The sequence below is a fragment of the Oncorhynchus mykiss genome, chromosome 7 (genome assembly GCF_057628025.1).
Source record: "Oncorhynchus mykiss isolate SJ-2025 chromosome 7, ASM5762802v1, whole genome shotgun sequence".
Taxonomy (NCBI): domain Eukaryota; kingdom Metazoa; phylum Chordata; class Actinopteri; order Salmoniformes; family Salmonidae; genus Oncorhynchus; species Oncorhynchus mykiss.
The window spans coordinates 37,091,065-37,117,516 of record NC_143028.1 but is presented as its reverse complement, the minus strand read 5'-3'; the positions used below and the strand labels follow the sequence as shown (position 1 = coordinate 37,117,516).

The 26,452-nt window shown below is 45.4% G+C and overlaps 1 protein-coding gene across 4 annotated transcripts in view; it reads right to left on the bottom strand.

Annotated features, from left to right (window-relative positions):
• The window catches only part of LOC110527789 (semaphorin-3F), a 78,930-nt gene that overhangs the window by 10,770 nt on the left and 41,708 nt on the right, over positions 1-26,452 (bottom strand). For 2 of the 4 annotated variants that reach the window (XM_036983268.2, XM_090240870.1), the window contains exons 3-10: positions 15,974-16,134; positions 15,826-15,888; positions 13,749-13,868; positions 12,282-12,368; positions 9,909-10,002; positions 6,526-6,645; positions 5,353-5,492; positions 4,117-4,231 (exon numbers count right to left, since the gene is read on the bottom strand). In XM_036983268.2, coding sequence (XP_036839163.1) covers positions 4,117-4,231; positions 5,353-5,492; positions 6,526-6,645; positions 9,909-10,002; positions 12,282-12,368; positions 13,749-13,868; positions 15,826-15,888; positions 15,974-16,134 — 900 coding nt within the window. The remainder of the gene's footprint in view (positions 1-4,116; positions 4,232-5,352; positions 5,493-6,525; positions 6,646-9,908; positions 10,003-12,281; positions 12,369-13,748; positions 13,869-15,825; positions 15,889-15,973; positions 16,135-26,452) is intronic. The other 2 variants (XM_036983270.2, XM_090240871.1) reach the window with 1 other exon arrangement.

Here is a 26,452-nt window from a genome sequence, read left to right as displayed (position 1 = left end):
GCAGGTGTATCTCACTGATCATCCCTAAAGCCAACACCTCATTTGGCCGCCTTTCGTTCCAGTTCTCTGCTGCCTGTGACTGGAACGAATTGCAAAAATCGCTGAAGTTGGAGACCTTTATCTCCCTCACCAACTTCAAACATCTGCTATCCGAGCAGCTAACCGATCGCTGCAGCTGTACATAGTCTATTGGTAAATAGCCCACCCATTTTCACCTACCTCATCCCCATACTGTTTTTATTTATTTATTTTTATTTTTCTGCTCTTTTGCACACCAATCTCTACCTGTACATAACCATCTGATCATTTATCACTCCAGTGTTAATCTGCATAATTGTAATTATTTGCCTACCTTCTCATGCCTTTTGCACACAATGTATATATAGACTCCCCTTTTTTCTACTGTGTTATTGACTTGTTAATTGTTTACTCCATGTGTAACTCTGTGTTGTCTGTTCACACTGCTATGCCTTATCTTGGCCAGGTCGCAGTTGCAAATGAGAACTTGTTCTCAACTAGCCTACCTGGTTAAATAAAGGTGAAATAAAAAAAAAAAAAAAAATAAGATATTGAGCCTCGTAGATATCAAGCAGCTCCACGCCCTGAACTTTTCAAAGAAATCTCTGGGCAAAGATCAAGTTGAAATGGAAAATACTCAAAGAACAAAACAGCAGGTTTCTCCAATCACACACTCTCCAAAACCTTCTGGATTCAAGTTGAAGAACAAAATGTTACTGCCCAAGGCCTTATCAAGCCCTAAGAGGGTTCTCCCAAAGAATAAACTTTAAGAGTTTTAAACCACCGCTCCTTGTTTTTCTAAAGAGAGATGGCCCCTAATAAAAGCTGTAGCTGTGACTGAGTTGCATTGAAATGATGTTGGTAATCATCACAAAGAAAATCCTCCCTTTTTTATTGGCAGGCTAAGAGAATGACAGGTAAAGGCCGTAAACGAGAACGGGAATTAACTTTGGTAAACGGGAGAGAAACTCCTAACACATCTGACGCCAGTTTGACAGCCCTCCTGGCTACAGACAGGGGGGGGGGTATCAAGAAAATTTGGAACAAGTTGCATCATTGGCTTTTATGCTGGATCTTTTTTGATGTGTCATAGCAGACAAAGACTCCTTGAGGCTCACTGAGTCTCTAAAGTCAGCACATTGTTCCTGCAGAAATACCACATCTGTGAGAGAAACGCCGTTATTCTGCAATGTGTATGTACACAGTATGGTGTTATTAAAGACCAATAAACCTACTGCACCTTTCATTTTCCCTATGAATGCCCAAAATACAATTCCATATCACCAGGAAGTGCAATATAATATACAGGTAACTGACAAAAATAAAGGAAACACCACCATAAAGTGCGCCCAACAGGGCGTTGGATCACCACGGGCCAGAAAAGCTTCAATGCGCCTTGACAAAGATTCTACAAGTGTCTGGAACTCTTTTGGAAGGATGCAACACCATTCTTCAATGAGAAAATCCATAATTTGGTGTTTTGTTGATGATGGTGGAAAACAGTTACTAATACACACACACACACACGCTCTCTGTCTGTCTGTTCGTCTGTCTGATGACGGTCAGATGGTACTGTATATATGGTCTCTACCCTAGGGACCCGTCTGACTGCACAGCGTTACAACAGCAAACACAAATAAAAACCACACGACTCCCTTGGTGACACAGAAAAAGATGTATTCAAAATGTCCACACAAAAGCCCATTGCTCAAGAACGACGACTACGAGAAAAAGAACGGCAGATGATAAACAACTTTGACTGTCGAAGGAAGGGAAAGAGGTGGCTTCTGAGGTTTTGCCCTTTCTGTTATTATAAGGAACTATGAAATGAACCAGAAACCAAATGTTCCTTTCCCCCATTACACTTTTGAAAAGGCAATAGAAAAAATAATTTACCCTGACAGAGACACTGTCTGGAAACCTGCAAACTCACTTTCTCTCCCCCCCCCCCCAAATCCGTCTTCCTTTTCAGACTCTACTGTACATACAGTAGTTCCAATGCTGGCCTGGAAAGACAAGAAGACTTTCTCAACATCTGACTTCACTCCAATCTCTGCCCTCACCCCACCCCATCAGCCCCCTCTCACCACCCCCCGTCAACCACCCTCTCAGCCCCCCTCGCACCCCCCCCCTCAATCACCCTATAAGCCCCCCCACCCCTCAGCCTCCTCTTACCACCCCCCCTCAACCACCCTCTCAGCCCCCCTCTCACCACCCCCCCTCAACCACCCCCTCAGCCCCTTCTCACCACCCCCCCTCAACCACCCCCTCAGCCCCACTCTGAACCCCTCTCTGCTATAGGCTGCCTGATGGTAGTGGTTGTGGGAAACCAAACCACAGTCAGACGTGTGGTGTGTAGCTAAACGTTCAGGGGTGACAAGCCTAGTATGACCCTCACTGAGAGTGACCCGGACTGCAATTGAACTGCAGATGGGACATTTACATTGACAAAGAAATTAGGACGAATTGCTCAACATAAGTGAGTGGTTTGGGTAGACATGTGGTATCAAAACTGGTCATTCAGAGCCCTCAGGCTTAAGCTAAAATGAGCCTCCACTGGGCTATAGTATAAAACAAACAGAATCAGTAAAAACAAATGACCTGCAATAAAACAAAATCAGTTGTTGTGATTTGCATTTGACTGTCCTACTAATAACAAGTGTTCACAATCATTTCAAGGAGAGCGCTCAAGTCTCCTCAGAGTCCGACCTCCACAGCACAGCGCATCACACTAATGTTTCCCTGAGACGGTGAGCCACCAGTCATGTGAGAGGAGAGATGTGATTGACAGGCAGGAGCTCCCCCCCCTGGCTGGTTCAGAGACCGACCTTAAAGCCCTGCGCTTCATTACCAGTCCTCCCCAGACACCTCCACACACACCTCTACCCTCAGCACTTCCACTGCTGTCTGATGGAGCCAACCTGAACCCAGACATGCTTATCATACAGGAGCGATGTTGATGTCTAAAGCAAAACAGGCTGCAAGCTGGGTGGGACAGCGGTATCTTGATCCCTGCAGTACCTTCCTCAGAATTCCCCCTTTCATTTGGTTTACAAGGGCAGAGAAGAAGAGTACAATGATTTTACAGACCCATCGTTACAACGTTGGAGCAGTCATAAACGCTTTGCCCATTTCCTTTTTTTTGTTGTTGCGCTAAATCAAACTATACCAGAAAGGAAAGCTGAAGACATGGTATATGTTAAAACAAAATGGAAGAGTTACGGTCTGTGAGAAATCCCTGTTTGGCTACGGTAAAGGTCAGCAGTAACCCTACGTACAGTACTCTTGTTTTCCGACTAGCCCGGTCACTTGGTCACATAGGAGCTTTCATTCTCCAGGTAGACTCTCGTGTAAGATCTGCTCCCACAGTGATGGAATATTGGACAGCAGAATCCCAGACGCCACAATGTTACAGAACTCTAGAATCCAGACACATGATTCCTGTACGGGCGGATGTGTGTCGAACCAGAACACACACACACACACACACACACACACACACACACACACACACACACACACACACACACACACACACACACACACACACACACACACACACACACACACACACACACACACACACACACACACACACACACAGTGTCCGTTTCAAAGCCCAAACGAAACAGGAGTGCACTTTGAAACGGTTCAAAAGAACTCGGATGTTACAGAGATATCACAGTATGATTGCAGAGTGGGGTCTGAATGGATGGTTGGTCATTTTACATGTTGTCGCTTTCATGTGCGGCCGACCATGTTTAGTGTTTAGAAGATGAGGGAGCAGAGGAGTAAGACCAAACTTGAGGAAAACTGGGAAGTTAGTGCAAGGGCTCGGACACACCAATAACGTTTGCTGGCCCGAGAGTACTTAGCACCTCTGAACAGAGTGGCGGTTGTAATTTGATTAACGAGTGCGCACCCATTGAATCGCATGAAAATGTTGTCAGTCAGTCAGCAGTGGTCTGTAAAACACAGCGCGTTGAACAATCGGTAGACGAACGCCAGAACCACATTCGGTGGGATGTGTGCGAGCCTTAAGAACATATAACTTAACAATTGGGTTATACCACTGTTGTAATAATTCCGCCTACTTACGGAGCTCATCAAAGTGGGTCTCTATGCCGTCCACTCCAGGAACCGAGCAAATGAGTCTGGCCTTCAGGAAAGTGCTCCACTTGTTGACCAGACAGCAGTGTCCACCATCATCATTCTGCAAGGGGGGGGGGGGGGACAAAAGGCAGTGTCACTCACACCTGACCCCTACACAAACACCACAAGTGGACCGGTCCAAAGATCCAAATCAACAGCTGTTTTAGACAACTAGCAGCCAACACTAGTTTAGAGAGAAGCCGAGAGTAAAACCATCAGCTGTGTTTCAGTCTGTCTGCCCCATCTGTTGTGGACAGACGCCAACCCCTGCAGAGAGTAAAGGGAGTGAGGTGAAACGCGTTGACAATTATTCCCAATCCAGAACTCCTTGTACATTACAAAACATCTTCTAGACTTGTTGAACAGAGAAAATAGGAGTTTGAGAGACAATGTTCAAGTGGAGAAATCAGAGAATGCCATTTGTGCCACAATTTATATTGGAGTAATATAATAATCGTCATCCAAATCCAAAGTTATATTCCATTATGTTGTAGCTTTTATAGTGATGTACTCAAAATTCGATCAAGTTGTGTGCTTTTTCTACCATGTACTTGTATGTGTATCTATGCCAGTAGTGCTATGTCTAGTGGGAGTCATCAGAGGACAGGGGCTTAGGATCCAGACACAGGCAGGAACCAGCGTCCCTAGGGTCCATTACCAGGCGTGCAGCGAGAGGGGGAAGGCTTGCACACAGCCCAGGGTCCCCCTCTAAGGATAAACAACGTTCTGAGTCACAGCAACCACTGGGACATACATACATCATTAGATAAACATTACCCTGAGTGTGTATGTGTATGTTTGCGCTTATGTGTAAATACTGGAGGCCAAAGGCAAACTCTCCCACTCCAACAGTTTATCACAAGGGGACAACAGCATTCCCTTTAGTTTGGGTTTCTTAGACTGCTCATTGGCTGTTGAGGAAGGGGGGGGGGGGGCAGGGCTGTGTTGTTTTATGTCTGACTGTGTTGAATGCTAAGATACATTCATGGTTTATGCAGAGTTTCCAAGGAGACCCCTCTACTCTGGGGATGTCTCAGTATCATTAGTGGCGGGGTACTGGGTTCACAGGGTCAAAGGTGACAATATGAGGCAAGGGTCAAAATATGACCTCTTTCACATTCTTATTGACTGTATTTTTTTGCAGATAATGAGTTACAGTATGTGGTTATGATGGCCACTTACCAGACAGATCCTGCCTATCCTGGACTGGGCCATGGGGCTCTGGCCCATCTCTGAAGCCTTCTCCCGGAAGAAGAAGTAGAGCTTGTCATCGTTCTTCTCAGCACTGTCTGGAATGAGGTGTGCCTTGATGAATGTGGGATCTGAAAGACAGAGAAAGTGCGAGAGAAAGAGAGAGAGAGAGAGAGGGAGAGAGAGAGAGAGAGAGAGAGGGAGGGAGGGAGAGATGGGCAGAGAAAGAAAGAGAGAGAGGGAGGGAGAGAAAGAGAGAGAGAGCGAGAGAGAGCGCTGATAATGAGACAGATGCTAGTGAGAGTCAATTGAGGCCTAAATTTGAGCTCATGTCACTGCTGTACATTCCAAATATCCCTCATTATTCTCACTCTATGAGCACAATATGGCGTCGCCCTCTCTTCTCATGCTGGCTCACTGATTGGGGCACTGCTGGACACATCAAATTAACCCGGTCCTCCCTGCTGCTACAGAGACACAACCCAAATGGGGGCAGACCCTGTGGAGGGTGGGGAACATTAAGCCATATTGGAAGAGCAGGATGTCCTAGTGTGGCCCTGGGGCTGATGAACAGGACTCAGGAGGGGATGGGGTATGCCTCCTGCTGGTAGACGGTTGGGGGGGCAACAGGGTCACTTTGGAGAACTGCCTGGGACCCAGCCCTACTCTGAAATAATCAAAGGTGGCAACACTGACCTCCCAAACCCACCCACCCAGCCAGCAGAACTAACGTGTACAGTCTCGTAACTTTAGACTATGGAGAATAAGAGACCAGGATCCAACAAAGAGCAATCCATACATGATGAAATGCCAGCAGACATGTATGGCATTAGAACAAAATATCGATGACTCATCCACAGCACATACAGCATGTGTCGAGGCTGACGCATGACAGTGAGGAGAAACGTTTCCTTAACAGTTCCTAGAAAAGGCACTCAGTGAGTTGAGTGCAGGAATTACTGGTTTGATGTGATAGGCATTGTTGACTTTCTAATGGTTGGAACAGCTAGAGGCTTGGACCAGAGCCATATATACAGTATGAGATAGGTACTGTGAGACAGCACCGGAATGTAGAGACTGAGGAATCGATTGACACACAACGGAAGTATAAAGACAAACGCCATAGAGAGATGATGTTTGTCAGGATGAGACGTTAGACGTTACCATTTAACCATTTGGAGTTGTATTGGTCCGTCCTCATGGCTGTCTGCTTCCCCAGAGTACGGAAAATGGACGCGTCTGTCCCCATGAAGTCAATGTAGACCCCCGCGTAGAGCTCCCCATCTGTCAATCACAGAGAGAGAGAGAGAGAGAGAGAGAGAGAGAGAGACCCACTTTTAGACATAATATGACATTTGAAATGTCTTTATTCTTTTGGAACTTTTGGAAGTGTAATGTTTACTGTCCATTTTTTTATTGTTTATTTCACTAAGTGTTTATTATCTATTTCACTTGCTTTGGCAATGTAAACATATGTTTACCGTGCCAATAAAGCCCTTAAATTGAAATTGAATTGAGAGAGAAGGGGTGAGAGAGAGAGAGAGAAAGAGCGAGAGAGAGAAATCAATGGGAAGATCATAGAAAGACAATAACAAAGAGGTTGACAGGAAGAAAACCACAGGTGATTAGTGACTACAGTCCTTTGTTATGGAGATATGGCCCTGTTTTCTTTAGGGCAGGAACACACTGTATCCCTCCGCTCACCATAACCAACAGTAGCCCTCAGCTGGTGGCCAGGGTCAGGCTGGACAAAGAGGAGATAGATCCCAGGGTAGACACTGGGGACCTGGGGCAGGATGTGAGGATGTGGTCATTGGCGCAGGTCATGCTAACAGTGTGGGGTGGAGACCTGGGAAATGCCCACCCCCAGTTGATTGTGGCTGAGTGTGAGTGAGCAGGCGCTGCCCCAGTATGGGACCTGTTTAGAGAGTTGACAGATCTCCCTAAAGACAAGACAGCATTTTCCTTCTACAATCGGATCAGATTGAACCTCTTCCTCATAGCGACCAAACACGGCAGAAATATTGGGGTCAACAGAAGTACATTGAAATCAATAACAGAGGAATTCCTTGTTTTGAATTTGTGTGGTACAGTATGACTCTGGCCGCATAGTAGGTTGGTTATATAATAGCTGAGTTGCTGCAGTAAGTGGATGCTTGGTAGTTTCAACCAGGTCAGCTCTAGGTGTGGGCTGACCGGTGGTGTAAAGTACTTTAGTAAAAATACTTTAAAGTAGTATTTAAATGAGTTTTGGGGGTATCTGTACTTTAATATTAAGATTTTTGTCAACTGTTACTTTTACTTCTCTACATTCCTAAAAAAAATCATTTACTTTTTACTCCATACATTTTCCCTGACAGCCAACAGTACTCGTTACATTTTGAAGGCTTAGCAGGACAGGATTCACACACTTACAATATCAAGAGAACATCCCTGGTCATCCCTACTGCTTCTGATTTGGTAGACTCGCTAAACACTAATACTTTAATTGTATATCATGTCTGAGTATTGGAGTGTGCCCCTGCTTATCTGTAAATAACATTTTAAAAATAAAATTGTGCTGTCTGGTTTGCTTAATATAAGCTATTTGAAATTATATTTAAGTATATTTAAAACCAAATACTTTTAGACTTTTACTCAAGTAGTATTTTACTGGGTGACTTTCACTTTTACTTAAGTCATTTTCTTTCTATTAAGGTATCTTTACTTTTACTCAGTGGTGTAAAGTACTACTTAAGTAGTTTTTTGAGTATCTGTACTTTACCATTTATATTTTTGACAACTTTTACTTTTACTTCATTACATTCCTAAAGAAAGTAATGTACTTTTTACTCCATACATTTTCCCTGACAGCCAAAAGTACTCGTTACATTTTGAAGGCTTAGCAGGACAGGAAAATGGTCCAATTTATGCACCTATCAACAGAACATCCCTGGTCATCCCTACTGCCTCTGATTTGGCGGACACACTAAACACACACGCTTCATTTGTAAATCATGTCTGAGTGTTGGAGATAGCCCCTGGCTATCCGTAAATAAATAAAAACAAGAAAAAAGTTCAGTCTGGTTTGCTTAATAAGGATTAGCTCCTTTTTTCAATTTCTGCCTAAAATGACATACCCAAATCTAACCGCTTGTAGCAAGGAAATACATATTTTTACCTTTATTTAACTAGGCAAGTCAGTAAAGAACAAATGCCTAGGAACAGTGGGTTAACTGCCTTGTTCAGGGGCAGAAAGACAGATTTGATTCTTGTCAGCTCAGGGATTCGATCTTGCAACCATTCCATTACTAGTCCAACACTCTAACCACTAGGCTACCTGCCGCTTTTGATGCCATTTGAAAATAAACACTTTGAAGTTGATGGAAATGTGAAAGGAATGTAGTAGAATATAACACAATATATCTGGAAAAAGATAGTACAAAGAGAAAAAAAACATATTTTTTTGTACCATCATCTTTGAAATGCAAGAGAAAGGCCATAACGTGTTATTCCAGCCCAGGTGCAATTTAGATTTTGGTCACTAGATGGCATCAGTGTATGTGCAAAGTTTTAGACTGATCCAATGAACCATTGCATTTCTGTTAAAAATGTTGTATCAAGACTGCCCAAATGTGCCTAATTTGTTTATTAATAACTTTTCATGTTTAAAATTGTGCACTCTCCTCAAACAATAGTATGATATTATTTCACTGTAATAGCTACTGTAAATTGGACAGTGCAGTTAGATTAACAAGAATTTAAGCTTTCTGTGATAAGTCTGTGTCCTGGAAAATGTTATTGTTACTTACAACCTCATGCTAATCGCATTAGCCTACGTTAGCTCAACCGTCCCGTGGACTGGACACCAATCCCGAAGAAGTGTTAATGTAAGGAATTCGAAATTATTTATACTTTTACTTTTGATACTTAAGCATATTTAAAAGCAAATACTTAAAACAAAACTATTACTCAAGTAGTATTTTGCTGGGTGACTTTCAATTTTACTTGAGTCATTTTCTGTATGACAATTGGGCACTTTTTCCACCACTGGGGCTGACATAGGAAGTCACAGAGGGGGGTCATGGGTAGTGTCACACAACTCTGGGTGGCTGGGAGGTCAGTGGAGTCAAGCCAGAGAGGAAGAGGTCAACTGCCAAGTCTGACCACCTGCCTTTAAGCTGCTGACAACACCAGACCACCTACTGATATGAGACCTTACATACCGATGCATGCTTTACCCATTAAGAATGTTCAATCCAGCAAATAACTTTGCAGTACACTCTTTTTGATTATGACAATAATGTGACAATGGGACAGTTAACGTCACCACAGGGCAGCTGCACATGAAACGAGGCAGAAGTATTTGAATTAACAAGCTCCAGAGTGTGACTAGCCAATGGTGCATTAATAGCTTCCACAAGGGTTGGACTGACCACAAACATTCCTTGGGGAAGAGAGGAATAAACCTTGACGGGAAACAAACCTTTTGTTTCCATAGAAAGACATTCAAGTCTTCCAATAATGGAAGAAGTGAGCTGAGAGAAAGGAGATAAACGGGAACTTACTGATCAAAGCTGAGACGCTGTTGAGTTTAGGGTCGTAAGGACATTTGCCTTTACCCGAATCCACCTTGCCCGGCTCCAAACGGAAGATATATTCCTGCAATAAACAATAAAATATGTAAACTACCATTCATTATTCTGTCATTTCCATTGAGAACACAGAGCAGAGTTGATCCCGGCCTTATAGAATTTGTGTATTACAAGTTTTCACATACTGTAGTCCTGTGGAGGGAGATACTGACACATGGATGACAAGACATTGGCAGACCAGTAAGGGCAACACCATGAAGTGATGGGCAGACTAGAGGTTGGTACACAAATGGTTTCTGAGCACGTCTCTCAAATGCTGTTTTTGTACTGATCCAGATGTTCTCTCTGCTTCCACACAACAAGCGGTGCCAGAGCAACACGTCTGACACCAGCAGGCTCCTGAAGAGCTTCGATCCCCAAGCCATAAGACTGCTAAATAGCTAACTAAATATCTAACTAAATAGCTACATGGACTATCTGCATTGACCCTTTCATTTCTATTTTTGCACTGACTCTATGCACACTCACAGGACCCTACACATTCAAACACACACACACACACACACACACACACACACACACACACACACACACACACACACACACACACACACACACACACACACACACACACACACACACACACTTCAATGGCTCCCACACATAACACGCACACACATTCATACTGACTCTTCACACACACACACACACCCGCACTAAACCTAACCCAGAGATAGACTAGAGCACCCCTTTTATACAGCCTATCCAGAAAGGATAGAAAACAGCTACAAACCCACCCACGCACGCACACGCACACACACACACACACACACACACACACACACACACACACACACACACACACACACACACATATCATATCCTGTATGCTGCTGCTATTCTGTTCATCATATATCCTGATGCCAAGTCACCTTGGTATTCGAACTGACCCTGTATATAGCTTACTTACATTCTCCTGTCCTTCTTATTTCTATTTCTTGTGTGTTTTTGTTCTACTTCCCTTTATTTTATAATACTACGGACATTGTTTACTACATTGTTGGGAAAGAGCTTGCAAGAAAGGCATTACTTGAAACTATGTAAAACACACACTCACATATTAGCGTATTAGCGCTGAGCAAGGGAGTACGACGCGTACAAGGCCGGGTTATCGGCGTGATGGAGTGCTTGAGCTAAAATATGCAGAGAGCGATAGAAAACTCATCCACCATGCTCCTAGTGTTAGTGATGCGGAGGATAGCTCAGGTCTGCGAGCCAGGAGGACATTTTTAGCATCTGTCTCAACATTGTGTCAAGTAGCTTGCTGTACTACTGAGGGTTGGTAGTAATAATAATGTTATATTAGTTCAACAATTTGTGATTGAATGTAGAGCATGTGATTTAGGCACAGTAATGGAAAACCTAAACAGATTGGCTTTCAAGAAACATGAAACGTAAACGCTTTCCTTTTGCGCCTAAGAAGAAAACTGTCCTTTCACTTAGCTGACAATTAATTATCACATGCCAAAAAATGCTCATTACACACGTCAGGATTAGATATTTGCCTAAAAGGCGAGTTGGACATATACACTTCCCCCTCCCCCCAAAAAAGACTGTTTGCAGACTGTTTCGAACTGAAGCTAGGATGCTATAGTTGGACTGTGTTCTTATACCCTGGTGTCTATGGTTCCACTTGACGTAGCTTCAGTACATACCCTCCCTGGGTGGCTCCCATGACACATGAAGGCAGTACATTTACAAAGCATTCATTTTGTTTTCCAAGCTACTAGGGTGAATCAGGATCTCTACATTTGTAAGGAGTCCATTTATTGCAAACTTTTGACAGTATATATTTATGGCCAAAGTTGTGTATCTTCTCTGACTTGTTGTGGTACTCATTGGAATGGATCTTGCCATTGTCCTCCACCACACATGTTTTTATTGCATACCTTTGAATGATTGGGCTAATATTAATACGTAGCCTACCTCTCAACATTCTAGTAGCCAAGATGAATTATAGACCAAGTACAGTAAAATCCCTTTTTTTAAAGTAGGCCTTTTGAGGTCACAAAAATCAAGTCATATTGGATGCTAGTGAATGTAAAGGACTGGACTCTGTTATACTAACCAACTTAACCTATGAATAAAACAGCTCTACTATTTAACTGTGATCATAAACACTTGAATCCAAATCTCTAACACCTTATTTCATCCACACCATAGTCAGCTGCGTCCATTTTGAATCTCAGCAGGAGGAACATGATAAGACAGGGCCTCTAAGACCCCAAATGGGCACCTGACCCAGGACCAGGTTCTACAGTAGCCTCCCCTCGGCCCACGGCCCACCTTTGGCTCCACAGGCCCTGCCGTAGTGGTGAAATCTGCCGCCCGGTTGGTCCTCCCTCCGGACTGGGCCGCCTGCAGGTAGTGGGCCTAAAAAAAGAGGACACGTGCCACGCGATTACCACGACGGTCCCATCGGCTGCACCCAATCGGAGACCCCAAAACCAATGGAAAATTCAGTGAAAATTCAACCGAAGAGTTGACCAGGAGCAGAACAGAAAAAGCTCAAAGAAAGACCCATAACTGTAAAAAAAAAAAAAAAACATGACCACAACAGAAGAAATTAGTTTGGACTCCATGAGGAATGTAAAGACTGACAGAGGTGAGAGAATAGAACTCAAAAAAGTAACAAATCAGAACTCTAGTAAACCGCGCTAGAGAGTTCAACAGAGAGTTCAGTGATGATGTCATGTGCATAAATCAATCTGGATGAGCATCAGTACCAGCCTCTATCTAGGTTGCCAGATACATGCAGAAAACATGGTATGTCATGCACGTGCACACATAGCCAAGGTTCAGCAACATATACAAGACAAACAGACAAAGGTGGACCCATATAGGTGAAAAGGAGCTCAGAGAGAAAAAAGGACAATGGCGGGAGTGATCTCAGAGAAGGCGATGTGTAGGTCATATCTGGAAAACCTTGGTTAGCTGTCTAAGGACTCAACACGTGCGAGGCCTTTGGAACGAACACTGGGAGAACTCCCAAAACAAATGGTTTCTGTTTACAGCTCTAATTTTACCCAAGGAAAACCTTTACAGTACAAGTGACGTAGCTAGCGGATGAATGACAAGGGGGCGACTGGCCTGTACATTGAAACCCAAGTCCTCCTATTAAACGCTGAGACTAAACAGGCGGGATAGCAACAGTAAGTGTGCACTGGGGACGGCAGCTGCCGAAGCTCTGATGTCTGCTGGTCTATGAGGGACAGAGGGAGGAATGGAGGGACGGGGGGGACGGGGGGGGGGGTGAGTTACAAGGCCGGTGATGGATGAGAGGCTCCATCAGTAATGATGGGCTTTCAGAGCCTCCCAGTCAGGCCAGAACACTACGCATAAACAGGTGAGGGGGGAGAGGAGACCGCCGCTAGAGGGGGGAAATAGTAGCAGCTGTTTTAGACACACTTTCAACATGCTCTTCCCACCGGTACTATAGCTGGCAGTTAGCTTCCTATGGTGGACGTTAGCTGCCTCACCAACAGGATCCACCATAACAGTGTGACACAAAGTGCCCGGGACAAAGGAGAGTTACACATCTTGTGGAGAGCTCACTATAAGCCTTTCTCTGGGTTCACAAGACCATGGACAGAGCGAGTCAATGTGAACAGGGGAGCAGAAAATGAGCGGCAGGAAAGGAACAGACCGTGACAATGACAGACGAGGTGGGTTGATTGACAGATCTGACTCTGAAAGAGGGGGGAGTTCAGGGGTCAGTGTCACCATGGTCAGATACATCTGGTCTCTGGTTACCTGGGACCTGCGTCCGCGGTCCACATAGGTGCAGACGGGGTTGTAGGCCCCTGTTCCACACACGTATAGGTGGGTCCGGTTCCACGGCTCGATCAGACGGATGAAGTTCCCACATTCCCCCTGAAAGAGAAAATCAAAAAACGTTAATAATAGGAGACTTTTAGGCCTTCTGAGAAAAACAAAATGTCAAATTGATGATCAATAACCTTCAGCTAACCACCTCAAACACCCTCAGCTACCATTTCTGATTGATCTGAGTCTGGTGTTTTGCTGCAGCACTACTCCCTGCTGGCTTTCTTTATTGGACACACACACGCACACACTTGTACACGCACGCTGGAACACAAACACACACAGAGTCCGGCTTTAGAATAGGACAGGTCAGCGGCCCCTTCTTGGAGGTGCTGGTAATGAGAACAGATCTGTGCCTCTACGATCTGAGGCCCCTAATCTCACCTACCAGCTGTATGGAAACCCAGTCCCCGTGCCTTAACCCCAGACAGTCCCCTTGCCTTAACACCAGCCAGGCCCCCTGCCTTAACCCCAGACAGTCCCCTTGCCTTAACCCCAGACAGTCCCCTTACCTTAAACCCAGCCAGTCCCCCTGCCTTAACCCCAGCCAGTCCCCCTGCCTTAACCCGAGCCAGTCCCCCTGTCTTAACCCCAGCCAGGCCACCTGTCTTAACCTCAGCCAGGCCCCCTGTCTTAACCTCAGCCAGGCCCCCTGCCTTAACCTCAGCCAGGCCCCCTGCCTTAACCTCAGCCAGGCCCCCTGCCTTAACCTCAGCCAGGCCCCCTGCCTTAACCTCAGCCAGATCCCCTGCCTTAACCCCAGCCAGGCCCCCTGCCTTAACCCCAGCCAGGCCCCCTGCCTTAACCCCAGCGAGGCCCCCTGCCTTAACCCAAGCGAGGCCCCCTGCCTTAACCCCAGCCAGGCCCCCTGCCTTAACCCCAGCCAGGCCTCCTTGCTGGCCACAGTAATACAGGATTACACAGCTAGGGCCAGTCCGGGCAGATACGATCTCTGTGAGTGCTGCATGCTGTCCATCTTGTTGCAGGAGAAAAGGATGTACCAACCATCCACAATGAGATGTGTGTAGAATAGGGGATAAGCCATTTTAGCATAGCTAACCCAAAAAACATGACAGATGCACACCAGTCAATTCATTTCATTGTGTGTGTGTTGGTGTGTGCGCGCATGCGTGTGTGCACAGGTGTGTGCATTATTCATTCCACAGTTGTGCTCCCCCCCCAAGAGTGCAGTGTGCATGATTGCCTTTGACCTCTTGCCTGAACTGACATCCCCTTTGAATTGCTTTTGAATTGTCATCATCTGTCATTCCCTAAAGAGGGGCCAGGTTTGCCAAGATGTCTACAGCCAATTTAATATTTTATTATTACGGCGTTGGAATTCCACCCCTCTCTCACATATGCCTGCACAACACACACACACACGCACACATGCACGCTAGCTCATACATGCATACGCACACACAGTGGCCCATACTATGTAACCAAAGGCGGTGAGATGTGCGGGTCAGCGAGCACGTTTAAATGAACATTCCAGTAGGATAAACAGAGGCCTGCTTTCTCAATACCAGCAGGGGAGCACGGTTATTATCCAAACCCCCCTTCACCTCTCCACCATACCCCATCCTGCATGCCACTGCCCAAATACACCCCTTAGGGCTGTGTGTGGGGGTGTCGACATGTGTGAACAAATCAACAGCGAATTCAGAGGAGGATCAGACCTTGATATGGATTTAAATGGTGCTCTCAGGTCCACGGGGGGCTTGTGTGTGTGTGTGTGTGTGTGTGTGTGTGTGTGTGTGTGTGTGTGTGTGTGTGTGTGCGTGTGTGCGTGTGTGCATGTGTGTGCATGTGTGTGTAAAGGTACCTCTGAAACAGATGTGGTTAAACAGGAGCTTTAGCCTCCAGCTACAGTCCTTCACACCCTAACGGCCATTTTAGCATGATTCAAAGGGGTAATGGGAGGGTAATGTTGGATAAGGAATGAATGATGTCAACAGCGCAACTAACCCAAATGTCACGATGGTTGAGAGAGCACGGTACTTACGTTGGTATCCTTCCCCGACAAAACACACTCTGTCTTCCTCTGAGGAGCCACAGGCCAGTGAATCTGAGAGAGAAAGGAAAGAGCTGGTTAGTTTTAATGCTTCACTACAGCCGGTCTAGGATCAATGGTGGTTTGAGGCGTCTCTTACTATGAGCGGCTCCTTGTTGATGTCATGCAGGTCCAGGGACAGGATGTAGTCCTTGCTGCCCACATACATGCGGTCGTGGTCCTCGTCCATACGCAGGATACGGTAGTCTGTTGAGTTGAGCAGGAAGGAGAAGTGGTGGGCAGTGCCAGTAGATCGCAGCTCTAGAGAGAGAGAGAGAGAAATAGGTTTAATCACTGCAGCATATATACGCATTGAGAAACACGTGTAGCCCACAGAGTGTTTCACCCACCGAGCGATTAGCCTTTATTGGGAGTCAGTTCAGGGCAACACAATCCTAGAACTGGCACAGGAACTTCACAGTAACAGTCTTTTGCTTGCCAAAACTCTGAAAATACTGTTTCTGGAAATGATATTTCCTCCACATAAAGTCATGCCAAACATATCCAAGCACACACACAAAAACAAATGTTGTACCATACCATGCTTAAAGCAACTTCAACCGCTCATAAAAACACGCTCCAAATCTAGACCTCCGACACCCCCACTACCCAGCTAACATCTACAGTAGCTGTGGTAGAGCGAGCCTGCTACTCCAATCTGTTGCTTGGAGTCTGTTGTTCTGTATGCAATACGGACCTTCACAGCCTGTTATTATGGTTTTGGTGTGACTCATAGTATAGAAATGTAATATACACATCCCAAACGTGACACACAAAGAGCCTTTCCATAGACGTTTTCATTCTGTGTAAAAAAAAAGTCAAATTTAAAAGGTGCCCGTGGGTGATGCAAGACTAGCGGGGAATGGACGCGATCTGTTCCGCTGTAACGTGGGAAACTAAAGGAAGGCACACTCAGAAAGAAAACACAACCTGAGTTTGCAAGAAAGAGTGTTTTTCGATGTAAATTGCCATGCTGCACAATATCATAAGCCACCATAAACCTCATAGCCTGTCTGAGAGGTGGGGGCGGGGAGGGGGGCGGGGAGGGGGGCGGGGAGGGGTCGAGAGAGACAGAGGAGGCTGAAACATGGGAGCAGACAGCCTGCGTGCCAGATACCGGCTATCATCTCTGATCTGGCCCTGGTAATGGAAGACTTGTAACGGGACTCCCGTCCTAGTGTTCTAGTATCGCAGGGCCACCTGTAGAGAACAGCCCAGCTGAATCAGGCTGCCTGACACAAGGAGAGGAACAACTTCTTTAAAACGAAAAGGATCACTTTAAGAAAACGAAACATTCTGGCCACACCACAGTCCAATATTACACGTAGCTTCAAATGTCATGTTGAACTCATCGTAATGGTTTTTAAACAATCTGGAAATAAAATCTCTCGCAAATGACTCATCTCTGCCGTTAATGGCAGATTGCTGCCGGGGATTAGTGTGTGTGTGCGCGCTTCTGTGTGAGATCAGCGGGCGTGAGGGCAGATGGATGGGAGGTCTGGGACACAGAGTAGAACTTTATCCCTCTCCTCTTGCCATTAGTTTCAGCTAATCTGGTGTGGTATGAAAATGGCTCCATTAGAGGTTGTGAGAGAAGACTTGAGCTGGGCGGGAATCTGACAGACAATCTATCTCTCTCCCTCAAGGTGGGCCTTCTCTCTCCGTGCAGCTCGGGAAAGTTGATCCAGCACTTGGATCCCGAACGTCCCAGAGGACACCACGATGGAAGTCCTGTTCATTTTCCACTCCAATGGGTGCAGACAAATGACCCGCTGTCCTCTGTAACTTCTACTACATCTCCAGAGCCCTCTCAACTCCCCTGCACCGAATTGTACGCTGCATTGAATCGAAAGGAGAAAGCTGGAGACGGATTACTCTCAGTAAAAAAGTCCTCCCCACAACAGCTTTAGTGAACATCTGTCCATGTGGAAATAAAAGTGTATACTATTGTGTTTACCCAGATGGGAGAAGTGATTGAGTGAGCTGGGGAGCTCTCCACTGCAGACACAGGAGATGGTGTAACTGTAATACTGACATGGGCCCACTGGCAGAGAGCTCCTCAGCTGTTAACGTGGTGAGCGCTAGCTTCTGTCTTTTGGAAACTCTGTTACGGTATTGTTATGGTTTAGCAAGTGTGATCTAGCCACACAGAGGAGATGGTGATATATAGTGCAAGGCGTCTTCCCTTTCTCCGCCGGTTAACGTGAATGCACTTCCAAACACATGCACTAACCCTCACTAACCATAACCCAGACAGACAAGAGCACCCCTTCCAGAACAGATACAGAACACACACACGCAACGCAACGCAACGCGCACACACACACACACACACACACACACATTAAAAGGTCATCTCCCTTCATAAACACCCCAGTCTGAGCAGCCCTGTGTTGTTGTCAACTCAGGTCATCAGCAGGCGGGACACCAGCCAGCCAGCCCTTCCTTGCCGTGCCCAGACATCACTCCCGTCCCATCCCGTGGTGCTGCTGGCTGGAGCACCGGGCTGAGGGGATACTGGAGACGCTGAGTTCAGAGGACAAGCCGTCACCAGCTGACATGTGGCATTCATCACCTCCGCGCTGAGATTAGCACTCAGGGTCATTTGAATGGAACCGCTGCAGCCTGCTTGCTCTGTTTCTAACGCTTGACTGCATGGGGGGGAAGTTAGGCAGTGCCAAAGTCCCTAGCAAGTCCAAGGTCATAGGAGAGACACAGACACAGACAGCGAGACAGACAGACATAGGAATATTACAAGTGACAGGCAGACATCCATCATAAACCTTTATCAGTCACACCAGCCTTTAGTGTAAGTCTGTCAGGACATCTCTCAACTGCCTCTCTATACTCCAATAACCTGTCTCTCAAAATATTTTTTATCAATTTCTATCATTTCTGATGTAGAGCATAGAAATCGTTTAACCCTTAGTGAAATAGCTCCAGTGTAGCGCCCAGACAGAGATAACTTAAGACCAACAACCTACAGATATAGAACTCTGAATTTGGCTGCTAAGAACACTTGTATTCTCCAGCTGGCAACAAAGAAGAAACGACATGAACTGTAACAGATATTGAGAAACCTACAGAGAATGTTGGAGTAGCAGGACACTTAATATCTGCACATTCTGCTTGAGTCCGTCCCCTACATAGTGCACTACCTTCATAGCGCTCTGGTCAAAAGCAGCGAACTACATAGAGAATAGGGTACCATTCGGGATACACAGTAGCTACTCAGTGGAGCTTCTAATTCAAATCCCTAATCAGGGCAACATAAACTCAGCAAAAAAAGAAACGTCCGCTCACTGTCTTCAGTTTAGTTGATTAATTCGACTATTTCAACTCTTTTGGGATAGGGGGCAGCATTTTCACTTTTGGATGAATAGCGTGCCCAGAGTGAACTGCCTCCTACTCTGTCCCAGATGCTAATATATGCATATTATTATTAGTATTGGATAGAATACATTCTGAAGTTTCTAAAACTGTTTGAATGATGTCTGTAAATATACCAGAACTCTTATGGCAGGCGAAAACCTGAGAAAAATCCAACCATTCATTGGTCTGGCAGAGTGTCTCAGGCTCATGATGCGCGCTCCCGACAGAGTTAGCTCTCATTCCATTGCTTTTCTTCAGACATAGGAATTCTCCCGTTGGAACATTATTGATGTTTTATGTTAAGAACATCCTAAAGATTGATTCCATAAATCGTTTGACTTGTTTCTACGACCTATAACGGAACTTTTCAAGTTTTTGTCTGGACGAAGTGCTCACACCTCATGAAGATGGATTACTGGGCTGAACACGCTAACAACAAGTGGCTATTTGGACATAAATTATGGACTTTCTGGAACTTTATGGAACAAATCAGTCATTTATTGTCGAACTGGGATTCCTGGGAGTGCCTTCTGATGATTTATAGTGTTATTTCTAACTTCTGTTGACTCCAAAATGGTGGATATTTCTCTGGCTGGATTGGGCACTGATCGCCGTTCTCAGATTATGCTTTTTACGAAATGTAAAAAAAAATTCTGACACAGCGGTTGCATTAAGGAGAAATCTATCTTTAATTCTGTGAATAACACTTGTATCTTTTATCAATGTTTATTATGAGTAATTCTGCAATGTCACCGGATGTTTTAGAATCAAAACATTACTGCACATAGCGCACTAATGTAAACTGAGATTTTTGGATATAAATATGCACATTATTGAACAAAACATACATGTATTGTGTAACATGATGTCCTACAAGTGCAGCATCAAAGGTTAGTGATTCATTTTTATCTATATTTCTGCCTTTTGTGACTCCTATCTTTGGCTGGATAAATGGCTGTGTTTTTTTGACTTGGCTATGACCTAACATAATCATATGTTGTGCTTTCGCTGTAAAGCATTTTTGAAATCGTACACAATGGGTAGATTAACAAGATGTTTATCTTTCATTTGCTGTATATTTCCCAAAAATATTTTTGAATTTCGCACGCTGTCTTTTCAGCAGAATGTTGTCGAGGGGTTCCGCTAGCGGAATACCTGCCCTAGAAAGGTTCAAAAACAAGCACACATAAAACTTGAAAAAGCCATACATGCACATGAATAAAATCATTGAGAATAACACACAATAGAGTCTGGGACTTATTCCCATTGTGGTTCTCATTGTCAAATGCGTTTATTTTCAGCAAACTTAACAAGTGTAAATATTTATAGGAAGAGGATTCAATAACTGAGACATAAACTAAACAAGTTCCACAGACATGTGACTAACAGAAATTGAATACTGTGTCCCTGAACAAAGGGGGGGGGGGGGGGCAGGGGTCAAAATCAAAAGTAACAGTCAGTATCTGGTGTGGCCACCAGCTGCATTAAGTACTGCAGTGCATCTCCTCCTCATGGACTGCACCAGATTTGCTAGTTATTGCAGTGAGATGTTACCCCACTCTTCTACCAAGGCCCCTGCAAGTTCCCAGACATTCCTGGGGGGAATGGCCCTAGCGCTCACCCTCCGATCCAACAGGTCCCAGATTTGCTCAAAGGGATTGAGATTCGGGCTCCTCGCTGGCCATGTCAGACCACTGACATTCCTGTCTTGCAGGAAATCAGGCACAGAACAAGCAGTATGGCTGGTGGCATTGTCATGCTGGAGGGTCATGTCAGGATGAGCCTGCAGGAAGGGAGGAGGATGTCTTCCCAGTAACGCACAGCGTTGAGATTGCCAGCAATGACAACAAGCTCAGCCCGATGATGCTGTGACACACAGCCCCAGACAATGATGAACCCTCCATCTCCAAATCGATCCAGCTCCAGAGTACAGAGTACGATGTACTGCTCATTCCTTCGACGATAAACGCGAATCCGACAATCACACCTGGTGAGACAAAACCACGACTCGTCAGTGAAGAGCACTTTTTGCCAATCCTGTCTGGTCCAGTGACGGTGGGTTTGTGCCCATAGGCAACGTTGTTGCCGGTGATGTCTGGTGAGGACCTGCCTTACAACAGGCCTACAAGCCCTCAGTCCAGCCTCTCTCAGCTGGACAGTCTGAGCTTGTGGACAGTCTGAGCACTGATGGAGGGATTGTGCGTTCCTGGTGTAACTCAGGCAGTTGTTGTTGCCATCCTGTACCTGTCCCGCAGGTGTGATGTTCGAACGTACCGATCCTGTGCAGGTGTTGTTACACGTGGTCTGCCACTGCGAAGACGATCAGCTGTCCATTCTGTCTCCCTGTAGCGCTGTCTTAGGCCTCTCACAGTACGGACATTGTAATTCATTGCCCTGGCCACATCTGCAGTCCTCATGCCTCCTTGCAGCATGCCTAAGGCACGTTCACGCAGATGAGCAGGGACCCTGGGCATCTTTCGTTTGGTGTGTTTCATAGTCAGTAGAAAGGCCTCTTTAGTGTCCTAAGTTTTCATAACTGTGACCTTAATTGCCTACTGTCTGTTAGCTGTTAGTGTCTTAACGACCGTTCCACATGTGCATGTTCATTAATTGTTTATGGTTCATTGAACAAGCATGGGAAACAGTGTTTAAAACCTTTACAATGATGATCTGTGAAGTTATTTGGATTTTTACAAATTATCTTTGAAAGACAGGGTCCAGAAAAAAGGATGTTTCTTTTTTTTTGCTGAGTTTAGTTGAACAAATATACAGTGGAGGTGCATGTTCTCTGCCTTGAAACGATATCAAAACATTACGTTAAATGAATCACTTTTAAAATAGAATAATTACAGTCTTAAGTTACATTAAATACTACTTGTGCACTGTGGTTTGTTTTGCAAAATGGACATTTCATGTAATTGTGTTTTGGAACGATCACTGCATCCAACAATCATCTTAAAAATACATCTCACCCCTTGCTGCATTTTCTTTCTCAGAGCAAATTTCCATTGTAAGCAAAGAGCATTATCGGATAATGGAAACATTCTCTGGCTGTGTTTAACATAAAACAAAACAGAGGAAAAAAATCTTGGCATGGGACTTCGCGATGCACATTCCTTGTGGCTAAACTGACTGCACTGTCAAACACGGGAGGTGTCTCTAGTTTCAAATTGGCTGAATGAGAAGCATCAGGAGTGCCGAACGTACAGTAAAGCATGCCCCTGCATGACATCTGACTGGGGATCTGGAGACTGGGAGGGGGGGGGGGGGGGGGGGGGGACACGGAGGGAGTGACTGAACGGGATCCACACTGAGGTGAGATGTCTGCTTCTCTCCTGCCTGCCTGTCCTCTTCCTCTGTATCTGTCCAGAATTACTGAGCACTAAAGGTATACTGTAGGAAATGACACGGACGAAGGAACGAACACAGGATTGAACACAAGCCACAGCCAGGACGGGCTATATGGCTACTTAGCGCTCTCACCTCCGAATCAGATTAGCAATCCCTTTTGTGACAGCTACAGTACACTGGACTGAAAGACTGCCTGGCACCCAGTACTCCTGGTGAACGGCGTATCGTTCTCATTCAGCGTATCCTTTCCCGTTGCCATGGGCCATGGGCAAACTGAAGTGCAATGTATGAATTTCCTTTGCCATAAGCAGGTTCCAGCATGTGTCCACTGTAACTAAGCTACTGGTAGAGGCATGGTGATATCCAAGCTATGGTATGATGATGGCTCTCAAATCCACATCATCCTACAAAGACGGGACGGGAAAGCTATCATCTGCACTGAGTCGATCGAAGCCATTCGGGGATGATATACTATATTCCATTTGTCCAAAGCGACTTCAATTCCAGTGAGTGCAACGTTTAGTACTTGCATGTGATCCTTGCAAGATATATGCTTGTCTCAGTTGCGAATCGGATCGTCTTATCTTCATATCGATATATTGAAAGTGAGAGGAAGCATATCGAGGAGAAACGTTCCCTTCACATGAATTGTACACTCAGTGCAAACTGGTGATAAAAACTCCAGCAGGGATGGGATGCAAGCGTTCCATCCAGAGCAGAAGGATCTGGTATACACCACTGGAGCTCTCACCAAGGCCTCTGTAACCACAACCACCCACAGCTAGACAGGGCTCAACTCCACTGGTGTGTGTGTGTGTGTGTGTGTGTGTGTGTGTGTGTGTGTGTGTGTGTGTGTGTGTGTGTGTGTGTGTGTGTGTGTGTGTGTGTGTGTGTGTGTGCGTGTGCGTGTGCGTGTGCGTGAGTGTACGTGTTTCCCAGGACCTCATGGTTATGATGAGGAGATAAGGTTAAGGAGGAAAGAGACTTTGAATTTAAGCACCTGTCCCATTTACTGCAGCTCAGGGGAGATTGACAGGTGAGATGAGGGAGAACGACAAAAGGTATTGCAATCGAGAATGGGATGACCTCGGCCCTATGGAACATGGGGCAGACCTAATGGAATATCCCATCATAGGTAGGCCTGAGAATGTAACTGGTAAAGAGCTCTGTCTACCACAGACCAAGGCCAGCATGTCAGTGACATCTGGTGGTAAAATGATATGGTCTGTCTGTCCACCTGTTGATTTAATCCCTCTGCTCCCTGTTCTTTTCTACCAGGTGCGTGGACAGGCTGGGGGTTGGGGCTGGGGATGGGGTTGGGGTTGGGGCTGGGGAATGGACTGGGTGAAGCTGAACAGGGTTACACGGTGTCCTTGGTGGACAGAGAGAGAGAGAGACCCATTGTATACCTGCCCAGGTCTCTCTGTGTGAGGATCTGCTGGGGAGTGAACTGCGCTGTGAGAGTTTGTAGAGCCCCTCTGCCCGACATGATTCTTCCTGTGTGAGGAGCCGCTATCAGACCTGGAGATCTCCCCTGATCTGCCTGCAGCACTAAGGTGGGGAGGGGAGGAGGAAGGAAGGTGCAGACAGCAGAAAATCCCACATACCTGCCCAGGCATCCCCGGCATGTTGTCTGAATTCCCCGTCTCCACTCAGAGTCCCATAATGGGAAGGTGTGGCTCACCTTGCTTTGGCTTGTCTCCAGCCATGTGTGTGTGTGTGGGTGGTGTGTGTGTGCATGTGTGTGTGGTGTGTGTGTCGTCTTGCATGTATGATACAGAGCATACGACACCGTTTGACCATACTGACGAGTAGGGTTGGGGAATATTCAGAGGTGGAAACTTTCCGTGGAAATTAACGGGACTGTATGGGAATTAACGGGAATATATGCAAATTAATATTAATACCATTTAAATGTAGATGTTTTTTGAAGTGGATATATTTACCATATCATATGGAGACAGAAACATAAACATTTTGTCAAAAGTAGACATTTTTGCAAATTATTAAATCCTTTCAATAGAAATAATAATAATAAAAAACGATTTAGTTACAAATTTAACTTTAATTAAATGAGTTGACTCTTCACATGGGATGATTTCACTGAACAACAAAAGAAAGGGAATATTGAATGATCCCCAATTATCCATCGCATCTCCCCAAAACGTTTTCAACATTCATCTGTAAAATGATATTCTAGAAACTAAAGCTTTGGCTGTCTTCCTCTCAGGCTTCCATGTCTTCTCCCTGGACCTTCTCAATGTCCACCTCTTGAACATCAGACTCGGAGGCCTCATCGTCACTGTAATTTTCCAACCTTGTTGAGGATGGTTTGTTGTCAGGCTCAAAACGCCAACAATTTGCCTGGATGGCCACAAATTTTTCAACCCTTGTATTAATCAGCCTGTTGCGTGCTTTGGTGTATGTGTTCCCAAACAACGACCAACTGATGTTGGTGGGATTTGGAGGATGATGGAAGCAACAGGGGAAAGAGCCTCAGATCCACAAAGTCACTTCCACCAGGTGGCTGATGAGATATGTTGGCACGACTACCATATTGCATCTCCATCCCAAAGCCCTTGCTTGGAAGTGTACTTCGCCAGACTGCCAAGAACCTTGCCCTCATCCAGGCCAAGGTGGCGAGACACAGTAGTGATGACACCATATGCCTTGTTGATCTCTGCACCAGACAGGATGCTCTTGCCAGCATACTTGGGGTCCAACATGTACTCTGGGCTTCAGGCAGAAGTATTCACGCTTTTTAATGTATTTCCGAACTTCCGTTTCTACAGCTTGGAGCAACAGTGAAATGGGCAGGGCAGTACACATTTCTTCTCTTACATCTGCAAGTAGAGTCTGAACAGGATGACAGGATGGCTACTGCTATTCAGGAGTTTCAGGCTGCTTACAACTCTCACCCAAAATACATCATCCAGGAGGATCCTCTTGATGGGGCTGTCCATATTGGCAGACTGATATGGCCATTTCTTGGAGAGACTCCTACCTCTCCAGGAGACTGTCAAACATAATGACAACACCACCCCAAGGGGTGTTGCTGGGCAGCTTCAATGTGGTGCTCTTATTACTCTCACTTTGCTTGGTGAGGTAGATTGCTGCTATAACTTGATGAGCCTTTACATACCTAACCATTTCCTTGGCTCTCTTGTAGAGGGTATCCATTGTTTTCAGTGCCATGATGTCCTTGAGGAGCAGATTCAATGCATGAGCAGCACAGCCAATGGGTGTGATGTGAGGGAATGACTCCTCCACTTTAGACCAAGCAGCCTTCATGTTTGCAGCATTGCCTGTCACCAGTGCGAATATCTTCTGTGGTCCAAGGTCATTGATGACTGCCTTCAGCTCATCTCCAATGAGACTGGTGTGTCTGTTGTCTCTTTTGTCTGTGCTCTTGTCGAATACTAGTTGAGGGGTGGAGATGATGTAGTTAATTATTCCTTGCCCACGAACATTCGACCACCCATCAGAGAGGATTGCAATATAGTCTGCTTTCTCATTGATTTGCTTGACCTTCACTTGAACTCTGTTGAACTCTGCATCCAGCAAATGAGTAGATAAAGCATGTCTGGTTGGAGGGGTCTATGCTGGACTAAGAACATTCAGAAATCTCTTCCAATACACATTGTCTGTGAGCATTAGAGGTGAACCAGTTGCATACACAGCTTGAGCAAGACATTCATCAGCATTTCTCTGACTACGTTCTTCCATTGAGTCAAAAAAACTTCTGATTCCAGGAGGACCATGAGCTGTTGCTATCGAATAAGGTGTCTGATTCATCATATTCACTGATTCAACTTTATGCACTTGGCCAGATGATTCTGCATCTTTGTTGCATTCT